This window comes from Artemia franciscana, unplaced genomic scaffold (genome assembly GCF_032884065.1).
Source record: "Artemia franciscana unplaced genomic scaffold, ASM3288406v1 PGA_scaffold_55, whole genome shotgun sequence".
NCBI lineage: Eukaryota > Metazoa > Arthropoda > Branchiopoda > Anostraca > Artemiidae > Artemia > Artemia franciscana.
In genome coordinates, this window is record NW_027062695.1 from 492,824 (window position 1) to 511,252 (window position 18,429).

Consider the following 18,429-nt stretch of genomic DNA (forward strand, 5'->3'; position numbering starts at 1 on the left):
ATTAGAAAATAGAGAAAATTCTAAGATTACTTGAAAAAGGAAAGCAGATCTTGGGTTTCCAAGCTTCTTAGGGCATGGCAGATTTTCTAAAATTATTATTATTATTACATTTAATAGTTCTCAGGCTCATTTGACACTTCTTCAATAATTGCTTTTGACCGATGTTCAAAAGACTCACCAAGAATTTTTTCTCAGAAGAAAGGAAACTTTGTTCTCTTTTCTATGGAAAGTAGACAAGTCCAATGAAATTACTTTAGAACTTATAGGGATAGGGACCAAACTTAAAGTTTTTTTTCTTTGAAGTCCCAAAATGCCAAAAGGTGGAACTAAAAATTGAGCTCCGGAAAAGAATTTAGTTTGTGTTTTACTTTCGGCAGGGAAATAGTTAAACAAAAATGTTGGGTCCCTTGGCCCCCTTTTTTAGGTTAATGCCCTTTTGGTAAACTTAATTTACTTTTTTTTTAATTTCAAGTTTTTGAATTTCAATTGTCGGGTAAGACATGTTCAAATATACTAGCCATTATTACGACACGTCTGGAAAGACTTCGCAAACATCCTCCGCGCGTTAATTCCGCGGGGTTTTAATTTTCAATTTCATTGTGTTTCTTAATTATTTTTTTTGTGAAGTTGTGAAAATAAGTAAGCTTCTTTCCTAAATCTACTTTTGACTTATTTTGCCTAGGTAGAGCCTGGAGTCTAGAGAGACTGAGAGTAAATTGGTCTGGTATAGGAATACGGTCCTACATTAAACGAGATATCTTTCCTGGGGGAAAGGAAGAGTATTTAAGAGGGTTGTTGAGCTTGATACCTGTGGCCCTTAGAGTGGCGTATTGGACCAACTAGCATGACACGTACATAAGACGGGAATAACATTTTTCAGATCCCTACCGGTTGTCGGAAATCGGCAAGGGCAGAAAACGTAGAATCCATGGCTAGAATCCGTAGAAATGTTGGTGCTAGGCTAGAATTCCGGTGCCAGTGGGCTCCAGAACTAGATTACTGATGTTAGCGAGTGCCAGAACCAGAATAAAAAGCCTTAGATAAAGACAAAACGTACATTCAAATTGTCACTACGTTATTGTTGTTCTTATGTTGGCAGAGGATTTGTTAATGAATTCATTTAAGTATAAAACCTTTTTAAGCTGAAATTATCTGGGCAAATTGTGTGCTGAACCACATCCAAATGTCGGTTTTTCATCTGTCAGAACAATAAGTCAATTTCGGTTATATTTAATGGTTTCAAAAAATTGTTTGTATCATCCATAGTTTATAAACTGGCATTAAAACAATGAAAAGGACGAAAAAAATACAATCCTCTGTACTGAGCATAGAAAATTAACTAAAGATTAGATCCTTATCCAAAAGCGATAGTATACAAGAGGCTATTACTCTGCTAGAAGTTCATAAATTGGGTAAGAGAAGGAACGGCTTTTAATTTGGGACAGACTTGACTGGAACTGACTACATTCAAATGTTAGTTTTTGGGTTGTGTCAGAACGAGTCAACGCAAGTTATATTTGATGGTTGAAAAAAAAAATCGTTGAGATCAGTCCTAGTTTAAAAACTGTCATTAGAACAATGAAAAGAATCAAAATATTATAATCCCCCTATGCTGAGCATATGAAATTAATAGAATGTAATGGGCCAAAATTGTATGAGCAAGGCATCTAGCAGTTAGATCGTTATTCAAAGGCGATAGTGTTAGGAGGCTATTACTAAGCTAGAATTTTATAAATTGGGCAAAGAGAAGGAATAATTTTTTTGTTCGGGGCAGGGTTGATAGAAACATTTAAGATTATATTCAAACATGCCACTATCACATAAAGGTATAAAGGCCATTCAAAGAGAAAAGGCCAACAGAATTGTCAGAATTGTGCCAGCACTGAGCATATCCACAAAATATTCGTCAAAGATCAGCATTTATAACAGCAATTTCTCCTTGAGGATGTGGACACAGCTAGCAGACTAGAAAAATAAGTCAGAAAAGCTGCATTCACGCTTTGTAGTTAAATTTTACAAAAATTACTGTGTACGTTCACCCGATGCAGTGGTTTGAATTCCATATTTCCTAAAACTGGACATGGAAAAGAACAGCACGATATTTTTTTCTAAAAATTGATATACTAACAGTTTCTAACATGAAAAAACGATCCAGATAGGTTAAGACTTTGGGAAAACTTATCGTGAATTTTTCGAGGAATTTCCGTAAATTTTCACAGTCCATGTAAAGTTTGACATTTGGACTAGGTGTCTAAATAACAACCACATTCTTACTATTCATAAAGCTTTCAACATGAGTTGATTTTGCAATGTGCTTTTGCTTTTTTTAGCCGCCATATCCTAGCAAGATCTTCAACTAAAAACATCATAGCTTAGAATTCAATTTTTAGTAAAATAAGTTTGTTTTTTCTTTGCACAGTTCGGGGGCATAAATTCACGAATTGCCCAAACAAACAAAAATTAATGTCAATACAATTAAATCTAGGAAAATTACACAAAAGGGTTTTTTCTTTTGCTAATTAGGCTACGGAGGGATTGTTTTTCTGCTGGGGGACTTTCAACAGTATGGGGAAACGCATCGCATGCAGTTTACATGCCTAAAATTCGCATCACAGACGGAAGCTTGGGTCACTAGTGTGAAAGTTTAATACAGGCAGAAATAAAGTCCAGTGAGTATTCAAACTTAAAAGTTGTCTGACTAACAATTACTATTTTTTTTTTATTGAAAAGCCAGGCATAGAAAAGAGTAAGCGGTTGTAGCTAAAATCATGATTTTTGTGTACAAGATAAACTATCCCATAACATATTTTGGGACTCTTTGTTTTACATAGGTCTTTCCACAGACTGAGAATTTTTTATTTTGCGTAGGGTTCTTCTTTTGTCGTTTGTAAAACTTCATGGCATTATTATAAGCAATCCAAAATAAGACAAATATTTTCTAACCTCTGCATTAGCCAGGTATTTCAATTAAAGGGGGAGAATTCACCCTTAGAATTTGAAAGATACCTTTCCCCTTTATATCTTTGTTTTAAAAAACTTAAAACTAGAAAAATTGCGCAAACAAATTATTTTGTGTGAATCAGTGTATGGGGTGCGCATTCCCACGGGGGAAGGGATGTATTTTACGCCGTATTTGTGTCTAAAATTCGCTCCATCGAGCAAAGCTCGATACCCTGGTAGTCATACTTTAGGTGAAGGAGAATTCTTAGCGTTAATTGTTTCAAAACGCATTAACACATAAGCAGAAAAAAAAATGAGTCTTCCGAAAAAAATTAGGCAAACAATTAGGCAATAAAGAACTATTCCTAAGGGGATAGCTAACATAAAAAGATAATAGATAGAATCATTTTAGCTGTTATTTACCACGAGAAGTTTATAGAGTAGATAGAAAATAAATGACAGAATACATTTTCCATACTCAGACCATATATTTATAATATCGGCCATGAATATTTGCATATTATTAAGTTGACGAATAGGCTAGGCTATAGATTGATAGACACTAATATTTTGTCTGCCCTAGAAATTACTTACAACCCGTTCTTTTTACAGAGGTTGGTTAATTGAGTTATCTGTGTTGTTTCAAGACTGGTTTGAAATCTCAAAATATTAAGGCAAGAGGAGGTGATTATGTGGAAATACGAATGTCAATAAACCGCTGTTATCTTTCCTCTTTATCAAAAATTAAGAGGACTATTTAGATGAAATTAGGGAATTTTTGTAACACTGTACACATAGACGGTGCTTAGCGGGAAAAGCAAGGATAAGGAGGTAGCTTCCCAGATCTTCACGATTTTTGAAAGTATATAAGTTTAGCTCAACAACAATATGTTTACCTTCTGACGTTTTTTTTTATTATATGTGTTCTGAGAGACATTTTAGGTTCGCTCTATCATTTATTTTATAAGACTTATGTTTAAATTTCTTTATTTATTTTTATACGAATGTTTATAATTATTTAGAAGACTTATATATTATTTATTTATTTTTCATTTGGAATAGGCAATCACTCAAAGACTTATTTATGGGGGGAAGGGCAGTTCGTTAAACAAACAATGATCTGTAAATTATAATAGAAGTATAAGGGAAATTGCAAAAACATTTGGGGTTTTCTTTGGGTAAAATTCTTCACAATTAGGCTCCAAGAAGGGTCCAAAGAACCCACAATACCCCAACGACGTAGCTCAGTAGAATACTCCTCATCCTTAACATTAGCTGTCAAGTTATTGAGACACCTTCGGGTATTTTCTCTACTTTCACTACCGTAACCACTGTTCAGATACTAATTGTAACTGGTTGAGCTTTATCAGGCTCAATTGTGATAAATATACTACGTACATTAACGTGTATGGGAAAATTTATCCAATTTGAGGTGGGATCATAAAATTCATACAAGTGCAAGGTCCACATAAGGAACTCAGTCACCTTGACATATTGTAAAAGAAAAACTAAATGAAAAATACAAACTCATATCAACAAAACGATATTCTGTGTCATCTCCCTTAAAATCTGATGCATCAGCAGACATAGAAGCTGGTGGTGAAGAATTTTGAATCATCAACTTCCTAGAAGAGAATTAAATGAAAAGTTCACTGAATTAATCAAATCATTTAGAAGACTGGGGCTAAAACAAACACTGGAGAAAAGCAGCGATATTATTTTCTTTTCCTTTTTTTAAATGCGGTGTAAAACAATGCATAAAATAAGTAATGCTGTAGAAGAACAAGTAAAGTTCTCACTTATCGGAACCATAAGCTAAGTTCGGAGACAGTGTGAAAACGAACTAATTGGCTACAGTATTAATTTGCTACCCATAGAACATAGAAAACCATAGAGAAAACCGTTAGAATATTTAAGTTTATCCTAACTAATGTATATTCTTGTACAGGCTAACGAAAAATTTACTTTTTAGGCAAAAAGCCTTTAAAACTTGAAACGAGAAGAATATCTTTAGGTTAAAGCATTATAAATTTTGAGCATGTAGGTAAGTATTTTATAAATACTTGTAAATATGCAAGTATTTTTATAAATACGTAAGTTTATATTTAAGTAAGTACGTTAGGACATCAAAATCAAAACTCCACAAAATGTATAAGATAGTGCGAGACAAAGCTTTTTAGAATCGATAGTTATAACTTGTATTGTGTAATCACATTTTTTTAAGATTAAATTTGGTACTTGTGTATTTTAGCGACCACATTCAATCCTTTTTTTAAGTGCGGGGCAAAACCATGCATAAGATGAGTTTTCTTGCGAAAGTTTAAGATTTATGATTCCAATCAAAGAGTTTGCTACAAACCTCAAGCCCCGTTCCTTAACACTTCTTGCTATTAATTGCAATAACTTACTGAACCTCATTGCTGCCCGAAACGACAGAGTTAAATTTACGCAAGTAAACCTCTAAGTACTTACAAGAATAAATATATCAGCCCTTTGACATAATAAAATTAATTATACTTGAATAATTTGTTGTTATTACAAAAGAATAGAATTTTCAATCTATGCAAAGACTTATCGAGGGTTAGAACACTATCAAGCGTAATCCGAAAAATTTTAAGTATATAGGTGAGTATTCATAAATACTTATAAATACGCAAGTATTTTTATAAATACGTAAGTATATATTTAAGTAAGTACGTTAGGGCAGCAGAATCGAAAAAGGAGACATTGCAAAGAACTAGAATAAAGTGCAATAAAAATGTCTATTATTAAGGCTTAAGCTACAAATGGATGAAACTATAATTTTCTTATTAAGAAATTAGTAAAATTTCTCAAAGTCAGTCGCAACAGAAACTTTAAACAAGGTAGTTTTGAGAAGGAGTGGCCGACGATGTGTCTTTAAGTTAATTTAAAGGAAATTTAAAGTTAAATTTAAAGGAAATTTGAACTTCTTTGGAGGGTGTAAAAGAATGGGCTAAGAAAAGATGGGGATGGAGAAAGAAAGTGCGCAGCTGCATCAGCCTTAAACGGCTTCATTTTGTAGTGGTTTCTTAGTCGTTGCTGCTGTAATTCAACACTGGTGGTTCAACACTACGACAGCATATAAAGTTTTTTTAAGTTTAAATCACTGTCCAGCTCATCTGAAACTGAAACAATTAAATGCAACAAGCACGTTAGGATAGCAGAAATAGACAATGAGACACCAAAGATAACTAGAATAAAGAGTAGTAATCACTATGAAATATGCTCTTAAAAAGGATTTGATTCTAAAAAAATGTATTTAAAAAAGATTTTTAGTGAAAGTACAAAGTAATATTTGAACTTCAAACGTGCAAAAATTAACTCATGTAACAAGCTTATTATTTGAATATTAACACATATAATAATTAAAAAGAATAGCAATTACTAGGGAGTAAGAAATTATGAAATGATTTTACATTGTAATATATTAAAAATCTGAGAATACTTATTAAGTGGCGAGAAAAAAATACTTTCTTGATTTATATATATTGAACGACAATCAATTTGATTTATATGACACTGACTTTCATCAACAATTTCCTCTTTTAAATACATTATTTTCTACTATAATAAAAATTAGCACTAAAAGCAGAATTTATTGACGTCTCAATCGGTAATATTTGAGGCAATCTATTAAGTTTTCAGTGAAGGAGCTTTCTAAATTCTAAGAAAATAATACTTATTCGATGCACATATATTTTATAACAATCAGTTTAGTCCTAGTATTTTAATGCAACACTTCCTTTCATCAGTACTTGCTTATTTTCTCCCTTTTAAATGTATTCCTTTCTGGTGCATACATAATCGACAGCAAACTAAAACTTTCACAAGCATCGGCCAATCAGTCAATTTATTTTGCAAACAAATACAGAATAAACAAACAAAACAAGGACTATTGAACTATTACACAAAAAACACTTGAACTACTTTCATATTTGAAACCTCCCTCTTTCCAAATATCCTTTAAAACTAGCCACCCCCTCCATATCAATTGCATCCATGAACGGAGGTAGTTGCACTAGAATAAATAAGCTATAAAGCTTACCTCCTTAGTTTTTTATTTAGAACATCAGTAACGGCATCATCGGCACTTTTTGTATAAATTCCTTCCACAGAATGAACCAAGCACACGCCAGTCTCACAGAGGCACTCCATAATTGGACCAATTCTATCATCACCTTCATCATCAACCTTCAGTTCAGTTATGGTGTTGTCATGTAGGGACACACTATAACGACGAATTCTTTTTTCAGCATCTACAAGGTCAGATAGAGAACGGCTCCCAATAGGATGGAATCTAGGTGGTGACTGAAAATGACCAACAGGTGCAGAAAGAGGACTAGCAACGCGATTCTGTCCTCTGACAATATCTGACCATCTTGGCTTACTTGGTACAGGAGTGGAAGAAGTAGTGGGAAATAATGAGCTTACATCATGGATATCAAATCTTGAACCTTCATCACTTGATAAGCTTTTACTTCTTGAATGCTGTTCTTTATCTTCAGGATGAGACATTTTCCCTCGAAGGTACTATCTAGAACAGAAAAACAATGAACACTTATGGACACTTAGTTGGATATAATAAGACATCCAATCAAACAAAAGAGGAAAAAACAAACAATAAAGAGGTCTATTTTTAAAAACCTATAGGTTTTACTCTGAAATATTTTGCTCTGAAGGAGAGGATCTATAATTCAAAAACTATCTTTCTTCAACTGGACATACATTATTTTGTACATGTCGACGTTAACTAGGGTTTGCCCTAAGAGAGGTTTTCTAATCCCTCCAGGAAGACTAAAAAAATATATATAGTACGAAACTTTGTAATACTAGAAATAAACCTGGCACAGATCTCACAAAAATACCGCTTTGAGAATTTGGCCAAACTTTTACTAAGGACACTGGATGGTCTTTTTTTACCCGAATCACAACGCCAGAAAAAACGACAATATGGCTAACAGGTTTTCTCAGTCGAATTTTCACACTACGAAACTGAAGAACCAATTCACAGAGATAAGCAGTGACCCCTCACTGGTTTTTACAGCACCCAAAGCCACTACTCCTTTTTCCCTTTAATGAATTAAGTTGAACGGCGACTCCCTCAAGGCCTAGGTGTTATTAATTTTCTAAGAGATGCAGGTACATGTTACGTCATAGAGAATGTTTTCTAAGAGATGCAAACGTCTGTTACGTAATTGGAGTTGAGGGTGATGCAATCTTGCATGAGTTGCTTAATTTACTTCAGTACTGAAAAAGAATTCATTGTGTCAACATTAGTAATGGATGCCTTTACTCTATTGGATATTGAAGGCGCTAACAATGGCGAAATGAAACCTAGAGTGCCTGATGTGGCAACGGAAATTAAAAGGGTTTGCCGGTTAACCTTAGAATGGGACGAGATTTTTGTGCAATATCTTAAATCATTAAGCAAATTAAGCTGGAAGAACAGTCATGCTTTGCAGCAAAATTGAATATAATATATATGCAAAGACTACAAGAAGGATTAAATACATTACTGAAATATATTAGAGACAACGATCTGAATCAATCTATAAAAAAGGAGTAACTTTGTTACTAGCAAGATTCTTAGTTAGTCTATAATCGGTTGTGAATGTGTCAGGATTAAAAATGACTGGATTCTGGAGAAGGAAAAAATCATACGAAATCTAGTAAATTTGGGAAAATGTTTGATTTTAGATGATGGTTTTGTAGAGTTATCCGATTTTGAATAATAGATTTTCCAATTTTTTCAAGAATTTTTTTAATGTGATGCGTGTAGAATGCATATGGCAGGGCAAGAGGATCAAAAAATTAAATATTCTTCGGTGTTTGAAAGATGCATAGCCAATGTCATTACAGTTGATGGGCTACTATTAACAATGATAAGGGTATTGTTAACACTTTGAATATGGTCCAGGAAATCCGAGGGTATGCAATAGGATTTGTATTTGAACATGTAGGGATTCAAACTTATTACATTGATTGTTTGGTTTGTTTTCATGGTGCCAAGTCTAATAGAACACTGCCATCAGGGGTAATTTAACAATAGGTTTCAAACCGATTCAACGAGATTAATACTACTCTCAGCTAATGAATCAGGAAAGGTACACTCTAAACATACTGTGCCCGTTTGGACAATAGTCATATCTTGAGCATCAGACAAATCCAATACAATGATACCACAAGTTTCCACAAACATTTGTTTGGTTATACTATTTTCAAATAAATTGTGATTTCGATCTAGGGATTACCTTGTCAATTTATATAAGGTCCGGTAAGATTTATCAAAAGATAAATTGTAGAGCGGAATTCCATCTACTTTACATACAAGAGACGAAACGCCAAACATTTCAAATTTATGTGGGGAGTTTATCCATGACCCAACAGCACTGGCATTTTTTACAAATGCTAAAGCAAGTTTTGAAGAAATTTCGAAAATTGATAAACAACGAATCGGTGTAGGTACATGTACACGTAGCAATATGTCATTGATTCGTGATTGTATGAGGAACGATCAGGTTGATATTATTTCCACTAGCTCTTAATTTCTCAGTTGTCAAAGTATCAGAACTCATAACTTGTTGTTTTCATATATAAAGTATTACCGAGGCGACTGTTACATCAAGTGTAGTGCACAATTGATGAACTTGCATAGAATTGACAACTTGCATAATTTGAGAGATTGCTGCTTGTGTTCCCCAACATTCCATTTATGTAGACACTGATTTGTCTAAACAACTTATGTAGTACAAAATTTTCATAGGATAACCCCTCGGCTGCACTTGGTTTTTCATTGTTAGATTTTTTGACAATAACATTGAAATCTATAAATGTGGAAGTCAAATCTATGAAATAATCTTCACTGAAATAAATTTGTAAATGTATGTTTTCAGCGAGCGGTTGTTGCGGATAAAATTGTTCATAGTAGCCATGTTTCACACTCACATCAACATTTTCTGCATTGAAAAGATTTAGAGATGAGTTGACTAAAGGATGAAGTTCTTGATGTGGTAGATTTGTCATTTCTAGGAAAAGAAATCCTTTTTTGATATAACAATTTTTACTTTTTTCTTCTTTGACAAGAGCAATGTTTTACGCTTCCATCCTGAGTTGAGGCTGATGGGTGATGAGGTATTTTTCGCCATTTTTAAACCTTTCTCGCATTGTCGAGATTTGAATCGCTCACCAAGGGATCCTGCGCCAGACCTGAGATTTTGTCATGTAGTGTAGACAACGCAAAAGTAGCGGCAGCCGATGCAATATTTTTTTAGTAAGGGATAGAGCAGAGCAAAACAACTTAGCAAACAACAAAAACAAATAGAGCAGAGTAAAACAACAAAAATTCATTTTTGAATAGGTCAAAAATGACATGTGATCACAGGCAAATCCTTTGTTATTGCTAAAAGATCGCCAATTCGCTCCTTAATGTTAACTGACAGAGTTCCAAATTCAAAGTGTTGAATGGGATATGCTGAAGGTGCTTTATATTGTAGTGGTGGATGTGTTTATGATTGGTTTTTCGTTCAAGAGCATGTAGAAGGGAGACATTGCTATTGCCAACTCTTGATGTTTCAACAAAGAATACAAAAAGAAATATATGATTGTCAAATGGGAAGCCGGGTGGATAGTCGACAAAAATAACACGATCCATGCCATTGGTGCTTCCAGCACTTCGACCACTGAATAAATTTTGTTTAAAACCCAAAACATGTCTCATATTATTGTTGAGAATAACAATCTCATAGTCAATAGCAGAACTAATGTAAATCTCCCCCTGTTCCATTGAATGGTTAAAATAGAATGCACCATTCTTACTAGCAGAAATTTTTCTACTGATGGAACGACACAAATCAGTCATACTAACATATTCCTTGTATGGTAATGTTATGAATGGATATTCACCCGAGTTCACTGATTCTTTTCAGTTCTCACCAACGAGTGGCCAATCATGAGGTCTTACTTAAATCTCATATTACGATCTTTTCTCAAGATATCGTTAGTATTTTTCTAAGAATACAATCAACAAGAGCAACTTCAGATCTTCCCTCGAATTAGCTGGTGAGGGACAGTTCTGCCCAAAAATCGCTAGTTTTATTCAAACCATCATAGAAGGAGTCAGAGATATTGGACGTGAATGTCACGCAGAAATCATTAAGCATTGTGAACGTCTTCAGTGGCAATCAAAGAATCAAAATCTAAGTTGTATCCTAGCAAACTAACAAGCAACAGTCTCTTACCTTTCTGAGTTCGACTCTTTAGTATATTTTCAATTTGATACATTCCAGTGGTTTTAACTTTTTGAAGTTCATAGTCATAAAAACACCCAAGAACCTCATCATCTTTCATATCACGTAGCCGTTACGTTACAGGTTCCGCGACTAAGACTTTTGACACTTTGAAAAGTTTGAGTCCTTGTTTCAAAAATATTCGAATAATTCGAACTGTATCACCCACATTAAATTTCCTCCTAACAAGTTTTTCATTGGAATTTTGTTTAAGAAAAACGTCAAATGATTGTTACTGTGATGAACTTCAAGAGGACTATAATTAGACAGCGATCGATGAGGACACTGATTATAAATAAACATGATTTTAACTAAATCTTGAATAAAAGCAGAAGTATTGTATTTTTCAATGTACAATATCTTGAAATTAAAATTCAAATTGTTCTTATCCAATATTCAGCCAATACCACCTTTATTGGACAATGACTATGAGAGAGCATTGTATTGTAATTCAATAAAACCTTTTTTACATGTGGATTAACAAATTTACTTCCCCGCTCTGTTTGACTTTTCTTATAAAAATCTTGTTCAAAGATAGATTCAAGAGTTCTATCAACTTCATAGCCTCTCTTTGACCACAATGGAACAGCATATGCATAGCGACTAAAAACACTAATTACAAGTAAATATACTTGTACGGACTATCGTAACGTCGTTGAGTCTTGTCTAGAGTCAAAAGATCTGCTTTTTCATATATGCAAGGGGGGAAAGCTTTAATTTCTCGATAATACTCTTTCACCAGCTTCTTATAAACTCTAGCGACTCGAGCAAGTGTGGTGGGGGAGCTTTCGCTTAGCCAATATTTTCCCTTCCCCAATAGGTACCCAGAATAAATAGGTACATCCAGCTATACTCCGATGACGGCCCTATCCCTGCGGCTATTGGAGTTACTAACCCCCTGTACTCCGAGCATTCCAGAACATTTTCTGAAATATTACATGCTAAGTTTATTTTCTCGGTGAAACAATACGATAAATACTGTCAAACACATAGCGTTATCTAAGCTTCCGGCGATAAGAAAATGCCTGGAAAAACATCGTGGATGTCAAAATATTTGATATAAAAGAATGAGGAATGGGCCTAGTTATTATAGATTGGTAAACTCAGTTTTATCAGGCAATATGTCGAAAGTAATTTTGACAAGGAGCCTAATATACACGAGGTTGCAAGAGGTAATCTTGTAACCTCTCATGTATATTAGAACTGAATTAACTAGAATGAGTTAACTGCTTTCAAGTTAGGTTCGTTTAGGTTCACTTATTGTCGCGTGCCACACTAGGTGAAGCTAATTGAACCTAGCTTGAAAGCAGTTTACTCATTCTAATTAATGCAGTTCATTCAGTTAGCCCAGTTAACTGACGGGCCACGCTAAGTGACCCTAAGCGAACCTAACTAGAAAGCAGTCAGCTCATTCTAACCTAGATGTCAGTAACTAAAACACTCGGAATTTTCTAGCTAGCTCAGTTTATTGTAGACAAAAGTGTTTTTTTTTGTACTGAGCCAGCAACTAAAACACACAGAATTTATCAATACAAGAGTTTATTGCAGTCAAAAGTACTTTTATTAAATTTATGATACTTAGTCAGCAACTAAGAAACTCGGAATTTACCTACTAGCTGAGTTTGTTATACTCCAAAGAGCTTTAATTACATTTTTTTGATACTTTTTACTTTTTTTGCCAAAAACTAAAATACTCTGAATTGAAACAAAAAAAAAGGAAATGATCATGGATTGTCAATTTAACTGACATACATTGATATTTATTCCAAAAGGTTTTGATAATTTTAAATTCATGAAAAAAGAGAAGTAGAAGCATTTAACATATATTTTGTTTTCAGTAGAGTACAAATTATATTTTGGTCTTGAGAAGGCACAGTTTTGAGTTTGACTCAGCTATTTATTGGAATTTCTGTTCGTTTTGAGTTTTATTTATTTATTCATAGTGACCTGTGGCAATTTTTCGCTTTGGAAATTACTTAACTTTATTTCTGCTCATTCTTGGCTTAATGGAGCTCTTTACTTTTCTTTGAAAAACTTGTTTTGTGGAAAAAGATTTTCAAGTTAATTTCTGTTCGTTTTTTATTAACATAGTCTTTTTCAAGGAAAAAATTATATTTTACTTTTTTCAGTTTGTTTCTATAAGGATCCATAGTGTGGGTTGCTATTTGTAATTTAGAGAAACTTTTTCAACAATTTTTAATTCTGACACAGAGTAGTTTTTAGTTTAAAAGTAGTTTTAAAGCTTCTGAAAATGACCTAAAAAATAAAACTTAATATAATTCCCTAGGATTCTATCTAAACTCTTTGACAACCTGGATATAATTACACTCTTTTTATTTATTTAAATTGTAACAGCAGAAGTAGTACTAGTAGTATCCCCAAAAGTTTGAACTTAATAAACTGAGTTGTTCTTGATATATTGCTTGTTCTTGACACAATGCCTTTTGATTTATTTAAAACAAAATATAGTTTTAAAGAATAATGGGCCAATTGCATAATTGTGAGGGGTTGACATGTCTAATATCCCAAAAGACATAGTTGCTGAACTGTTCTATTATGCTGAACAGAATGGCTGTCTCAAAATTTTGATTGGATGTGTTTGGAAAATAATGGCTCTGGGAGAAGGGCTGCTTGCCTTACAATATCTTGTTACTCTTAAAAAAGGGCACCAGAACTTGTAATTTTGAATTGAACTTGCTCCTTTGGAAATTTCAATGATATTTCTAGCTATTATAGAGTGGTGCTGCCTATGATATTGCATTTATGTCCTTTTGAAAATATGCATGCATACAGTTTTTTTTTTTATTCAATTGAGACTCCTAAACGAGAAATGGCGGGTGTGGGAGGGGATTACTTACCCTCCAATCACTTTTAACTATGAAAAAGAGCCTAGCCCTTTCTATTTCTAATCAAATGAGCCCCTTTAGAAGTTTCTATGGCAACTCTTCAATACAAAGCACTGGTCTAAAACCAAAGAAAAAAATAAATAAGAGGTTGTGCCAATGTTGCTCTTTACTTAGGCAGTGCTATTGCAATGCCTATGATTAGTCTGCTAGTTTTAGTGGTATGAATTGTAAACTTTTTAATTGCTTAGCCCAAAAAGTTCTGGTAGAAGACTTTTCAGCATACAAAATTTCAGCTTTGATATTTTTAGGATTGAATATTAAATAAAGGGTTTATTAAAAACAAACACAAAACATATAATTCTCCTTAAGCTTTTATTTATTTGAAGTATATCAACTCATCATACATAATGTTATTAAATAAGAAAAACAATTAAGAAAGAGAGGAGGGGAAAAAGAGAAGAGAAAAATCCTGCACTTACCCAGCTCCTGGTCACAACAACCCTTCCTACTAACAATTCATTCCATTTACCAACACACTCAAAACCCCTAATTCTATCCAAGAGATAAAGGAAACTATTTTTTTTACAGGGAACTTGAAAGCAAATCAATTCAATTATATTTCAAAAATTCTAAAACTGGCAATAAATTGTTTTAAGATATTTACAAAAATCACAACTATTTGCTGGCTTTCAGTGTTGACAAATTCAACCAATTCTCTTCAATGTCATCAGTAATGAGTTTATATAAACTGACTTTGGTAAGTTTCTCAGAGACTAGTTCACCATCAATATACCTTAATTGGTCAGATACCTTTGTTGGTTGGAAGAAGGTTGAGTAGTGGGTAAACGGTTGAGTAGTGGGTAAACATAGCTCTGAAATAGCTACTACATGGTCACTGTTATAAACAGGCATTGATATTTCATTCTCAAAAAGAAGGTCAAGATTATTAAGAATGACCAGATCAAGAATAATAGATGATTAATCCTCTCAACAAAAAATTGGTTGAAATATTGTTCAGTAGATCAAGTGTTCAGAAAGAGCAGACAAAAGAACAACCTATGCTGCAAAAGCAAGATCAATCAATCAACAAAATTTAACAAGACTAGAGTAATCTAAAACAAAAAGATCATAACTTGCCAAATCAGACCTCACTTGAGATAGTATTGCACCCAAAGCATATTCAGAGTCATAACTACTGGGAGCACAGGGGCTTCTAAATACAACATCCACAATAATTGAGGATTTTTGGTGGGGCATTTTTTTAATCAAGACAGACTCTGTCTGCTCAATAGTCAAGGGTTAAGATAAATTACACTAACTTTTAGCCCTTTTTTTTTGCTTAAAAAACACTACTTGACAGCACAGTGGGGTGTTCAAGTTTAAGAAGAGCTGGTAGCTACTGATCTTAATTTCATCAGGCAATAAAGCTGACAAGGCATTTTTTTGGGGGGGGGAGCTTCCATAATAGCTGCAACATCAACTTCTGTTGTTGTTTGATATATTTGACCAGTAGGACACATGTAGTTTTATCACTTGAACATCTAGTTCTTCTGTAATCAGACAAATGGAAAGTTCTGGAAGTTTATTTGGAAGGCTACCTACATTGGAACTTGGACCTAGAGTAAGCAGGCATTGATGATCTCTTTATATTTTCAGACATAGCACTACAAAATGACAAGGAAGGACCTCCAGGTGAACAAGCTATTGCAGAAGAATCACTTGTAATTTAAGTAAAAAAAAAAAGGGTCAGTATCAGAAAAAGAGACACAATTATTAACACTAACTAGAAACTCAGAAGCATAATGAAGTGCTGTAAGTCATTATTCATTGGTATTCTGCTTGTACATCAATTGTTTTGTTTTTTTGAAAGTACTTTAAATCTGTAATGACAAAACTGGATTCACTGATTGCTGTTTGCTCTTTAATCTCACCAACCAATCCTCTGTTTTTTGGCAATCCTGTATATTGATTTGGAAAGAACTGGATGTCAGCATGTAGCTGCTCCATTTTTCATAAGTTCTATTTGTCTAATAAAAACAGTTTCCAAGTTCATAAGAAGACAATGTTATGTCCATACTATAAACTGTGTCTAAATTACTCAATTGTCAGTACCCTATAGATCAAAGGTCTATGTTCAAAGGTCTTCTTTTGAACACTTTCTTAGGATACAATTTAGGGTAAATAATTGTAAATTAGGGTTAAATTCTATGTGACTGGCCTTTTACAAACTTGCAACAAAACTGATAAATGTTAATAAAGCCTTCAGGAATGGATTCAATACCTAAATAACAACTCCTCTCTACTTCTAAGAGTTAGAACATTGCATAGAAGCCAGGTCTATATCTACTTCAACCCTGGTGAGAAAAATATGATTTTACCTAATTTTGGTTTGAGACTCTAGAACTTAAGCATCCAAATCTAATTGCTTGATCATAAATTAATTTATGCCATTTTGTGTTACCGGGTTATTGCAGATAAATGGTTTTGACAACCTTGAATGAACACAGTTTTCTCTTTTTAATTTAGTTCAACACCCCCCCTTAATATACCATGAAAGTTTAACTTAACATCTTTAGCTGTTCCTAAGACATTGCAGATATACCCTGTTGACAACCTGGATGCACATAGTTTCTTTCAAAGCTCATTGGGTTATCTTTTTGAAAATACAATTCCTATTATTTCAATTGGCTTTAAGCCACATCAAAGTTTTTCCTCTATATTCAATAAATGTATTTAAATACCTTTTAAATTAGGTCTGAGAAAGGTATGAGGCTGAGAACTGTTTCCTTTTCTTTTATTTAGCCTAATAAGTAAAGCAATTTCTCAAGATTTAAATTGTATCACATAATAATTGTTGAATGTTGGATATAGTAATAATTGTTGGAGGTAGGTGCTTCAGGTAGGCCTAATGTTTATATTATTAACAATATTAACACAATATTAACAAATAATTTAGACACCTAAGAAAAAAACTTACCTCTATAATCAGAATTTTATCCTGAATCCAAATTTAATAGTTATTTGCATTGGAAATGAACTACACTATATATACCAAACCAGGATATATATTTGTATATAAGGGGGGATAAAGTTCATTTTTGACAAAAATGAATATTACATTTGGATTCAAGATACAATTCTGACTATAAAGGTAAGCTTGAAAGTTATCCTCGCCTCTCAAAGGTGCAAATATATACCCTGAATTGGCATATAGCCTATAGAGGTGGTGGTAAAGTCCATTTCCAATGCAAGTAAATTTTAAATTTGGATTCAGGATGCAATTCTGACTATGGAGGTAAGTTTGTTTCTTAGCTAAGAGAATGATCTGTTAATATAAACATTATCTGGTGCTTCAATGTAGCCTACCCTCCTGGAGGATTGTTGAGGCTCTGGATCCATTGCTGAAAATGTTATTGACCCAACTTAACTACTTTCCAAAATATATAAAAGCATCTCATCTAAGATACTATCAAAAAAGTTTCATACTTGTAAATCATCTAGCCTAGGATACTTTCTGAGCAAAACACCCTTATTAAGAATTCTATCCTATGCCTTTAAAATACTCTTTCAAAATATAATAGGTGCCACCATGACAACTGCATCTTTTTTGTAGCAAAGGCTAGCCTATTAATTTCTTAACAACAGTAGCCTGGCTTAATAACACCCATTACAAAAAAAAATCACCATAACAAAAAATCACCCAACAAAAAAAAATCACAAACTTTATTTTGTATAGTCTATGGCTATACAAACATATCAGGGGTCTAGGATGCAATTGTCATGGCACTAATCATGTTAGGAAAGAGTTGAACACAGGACCAAAAGGTAGGCTAGTCTAGGTTATTAGGCTATAACCTGAATTATTCACAAAAGAAATCTATTTTCAAGCACTCTGTTGGATTTTCATTATGCCTTAAGATTAACTCGATTTTCCTCGGAGTTCATTTTCTAAATATTACAATTTGATTAAGAAGTTTAAACTGCAATTCTCAAATTAGCAAAACCGCATTTTTGTGTTTCAAATTTTAACACGAACAATTTGCTGTATTGCCTAATTGAGATGGACATAATTTTCGCAGTTTTCGGTCCGCAAATACAGAGATTTAGACATAGAGATGAAAAGACCAATAACGCTAGAATCTCATGCCACGGCATAGGAATGAACATAGAAGACGATTTGAAATTGAAATAAACCAATTATATTCAATATTTCTATTTCCCAAGTAGGGATAGCTCTGTGCCACGGTTTGTTGATTAAATACCAAGGGGCTCTGCCCTTGGGGTCCCTGACGCCAGTACACTCGTTTCGCTGTGCTTTTCTGGCCTTTGGCTTTTTT

The 18,429-nt window shown here is 33.5% G+C and overlaps 1 protein-coding gene across 3 annotated transcripts in view; it reads right to left on the reverse strand.

Moving 5' to 3' along the window:
- Positions 1 to 18,138, reverse strand: part of LOC136042001 (proton-coupled zinc antiporter SLC30A2-like) — a 55,576-nt gene extending 37,438 nt beyond the window's left edge. Inside the window, exons 1-3 of one of the 3 annotated variants that reach the window (XM_065726833.1) lie at positions 18,052 to 18,138; positions 7,007 to 7,495; positions 4,468 to 4,565 (exon numbers count right to left, since the gene is read on the reverse strand). In XM_065726833.1, coding sequence (XP_065582905.1) covers positions 4,468 to 4,565; positions 7,007 to 7,476 — 568 coding nt within the window. In that variant the 5' untranslated portion in view covers positions 7,477 to 7,495; positions 18,052 to 18,138. Of the gene's footprint in view, positions 1 to 4,467; positions 4,566 to 7,006; positions 7,496 to 17,947 lie in introns of all 3 variants that reach the window. The other 2 variants (XM_065726834.1, XM_065726835.1) reach the window with 2 other exon arrangements.
- Between the last annotated feature and the right edge of the window lie 291 nt (positions 18,139 to 18,429).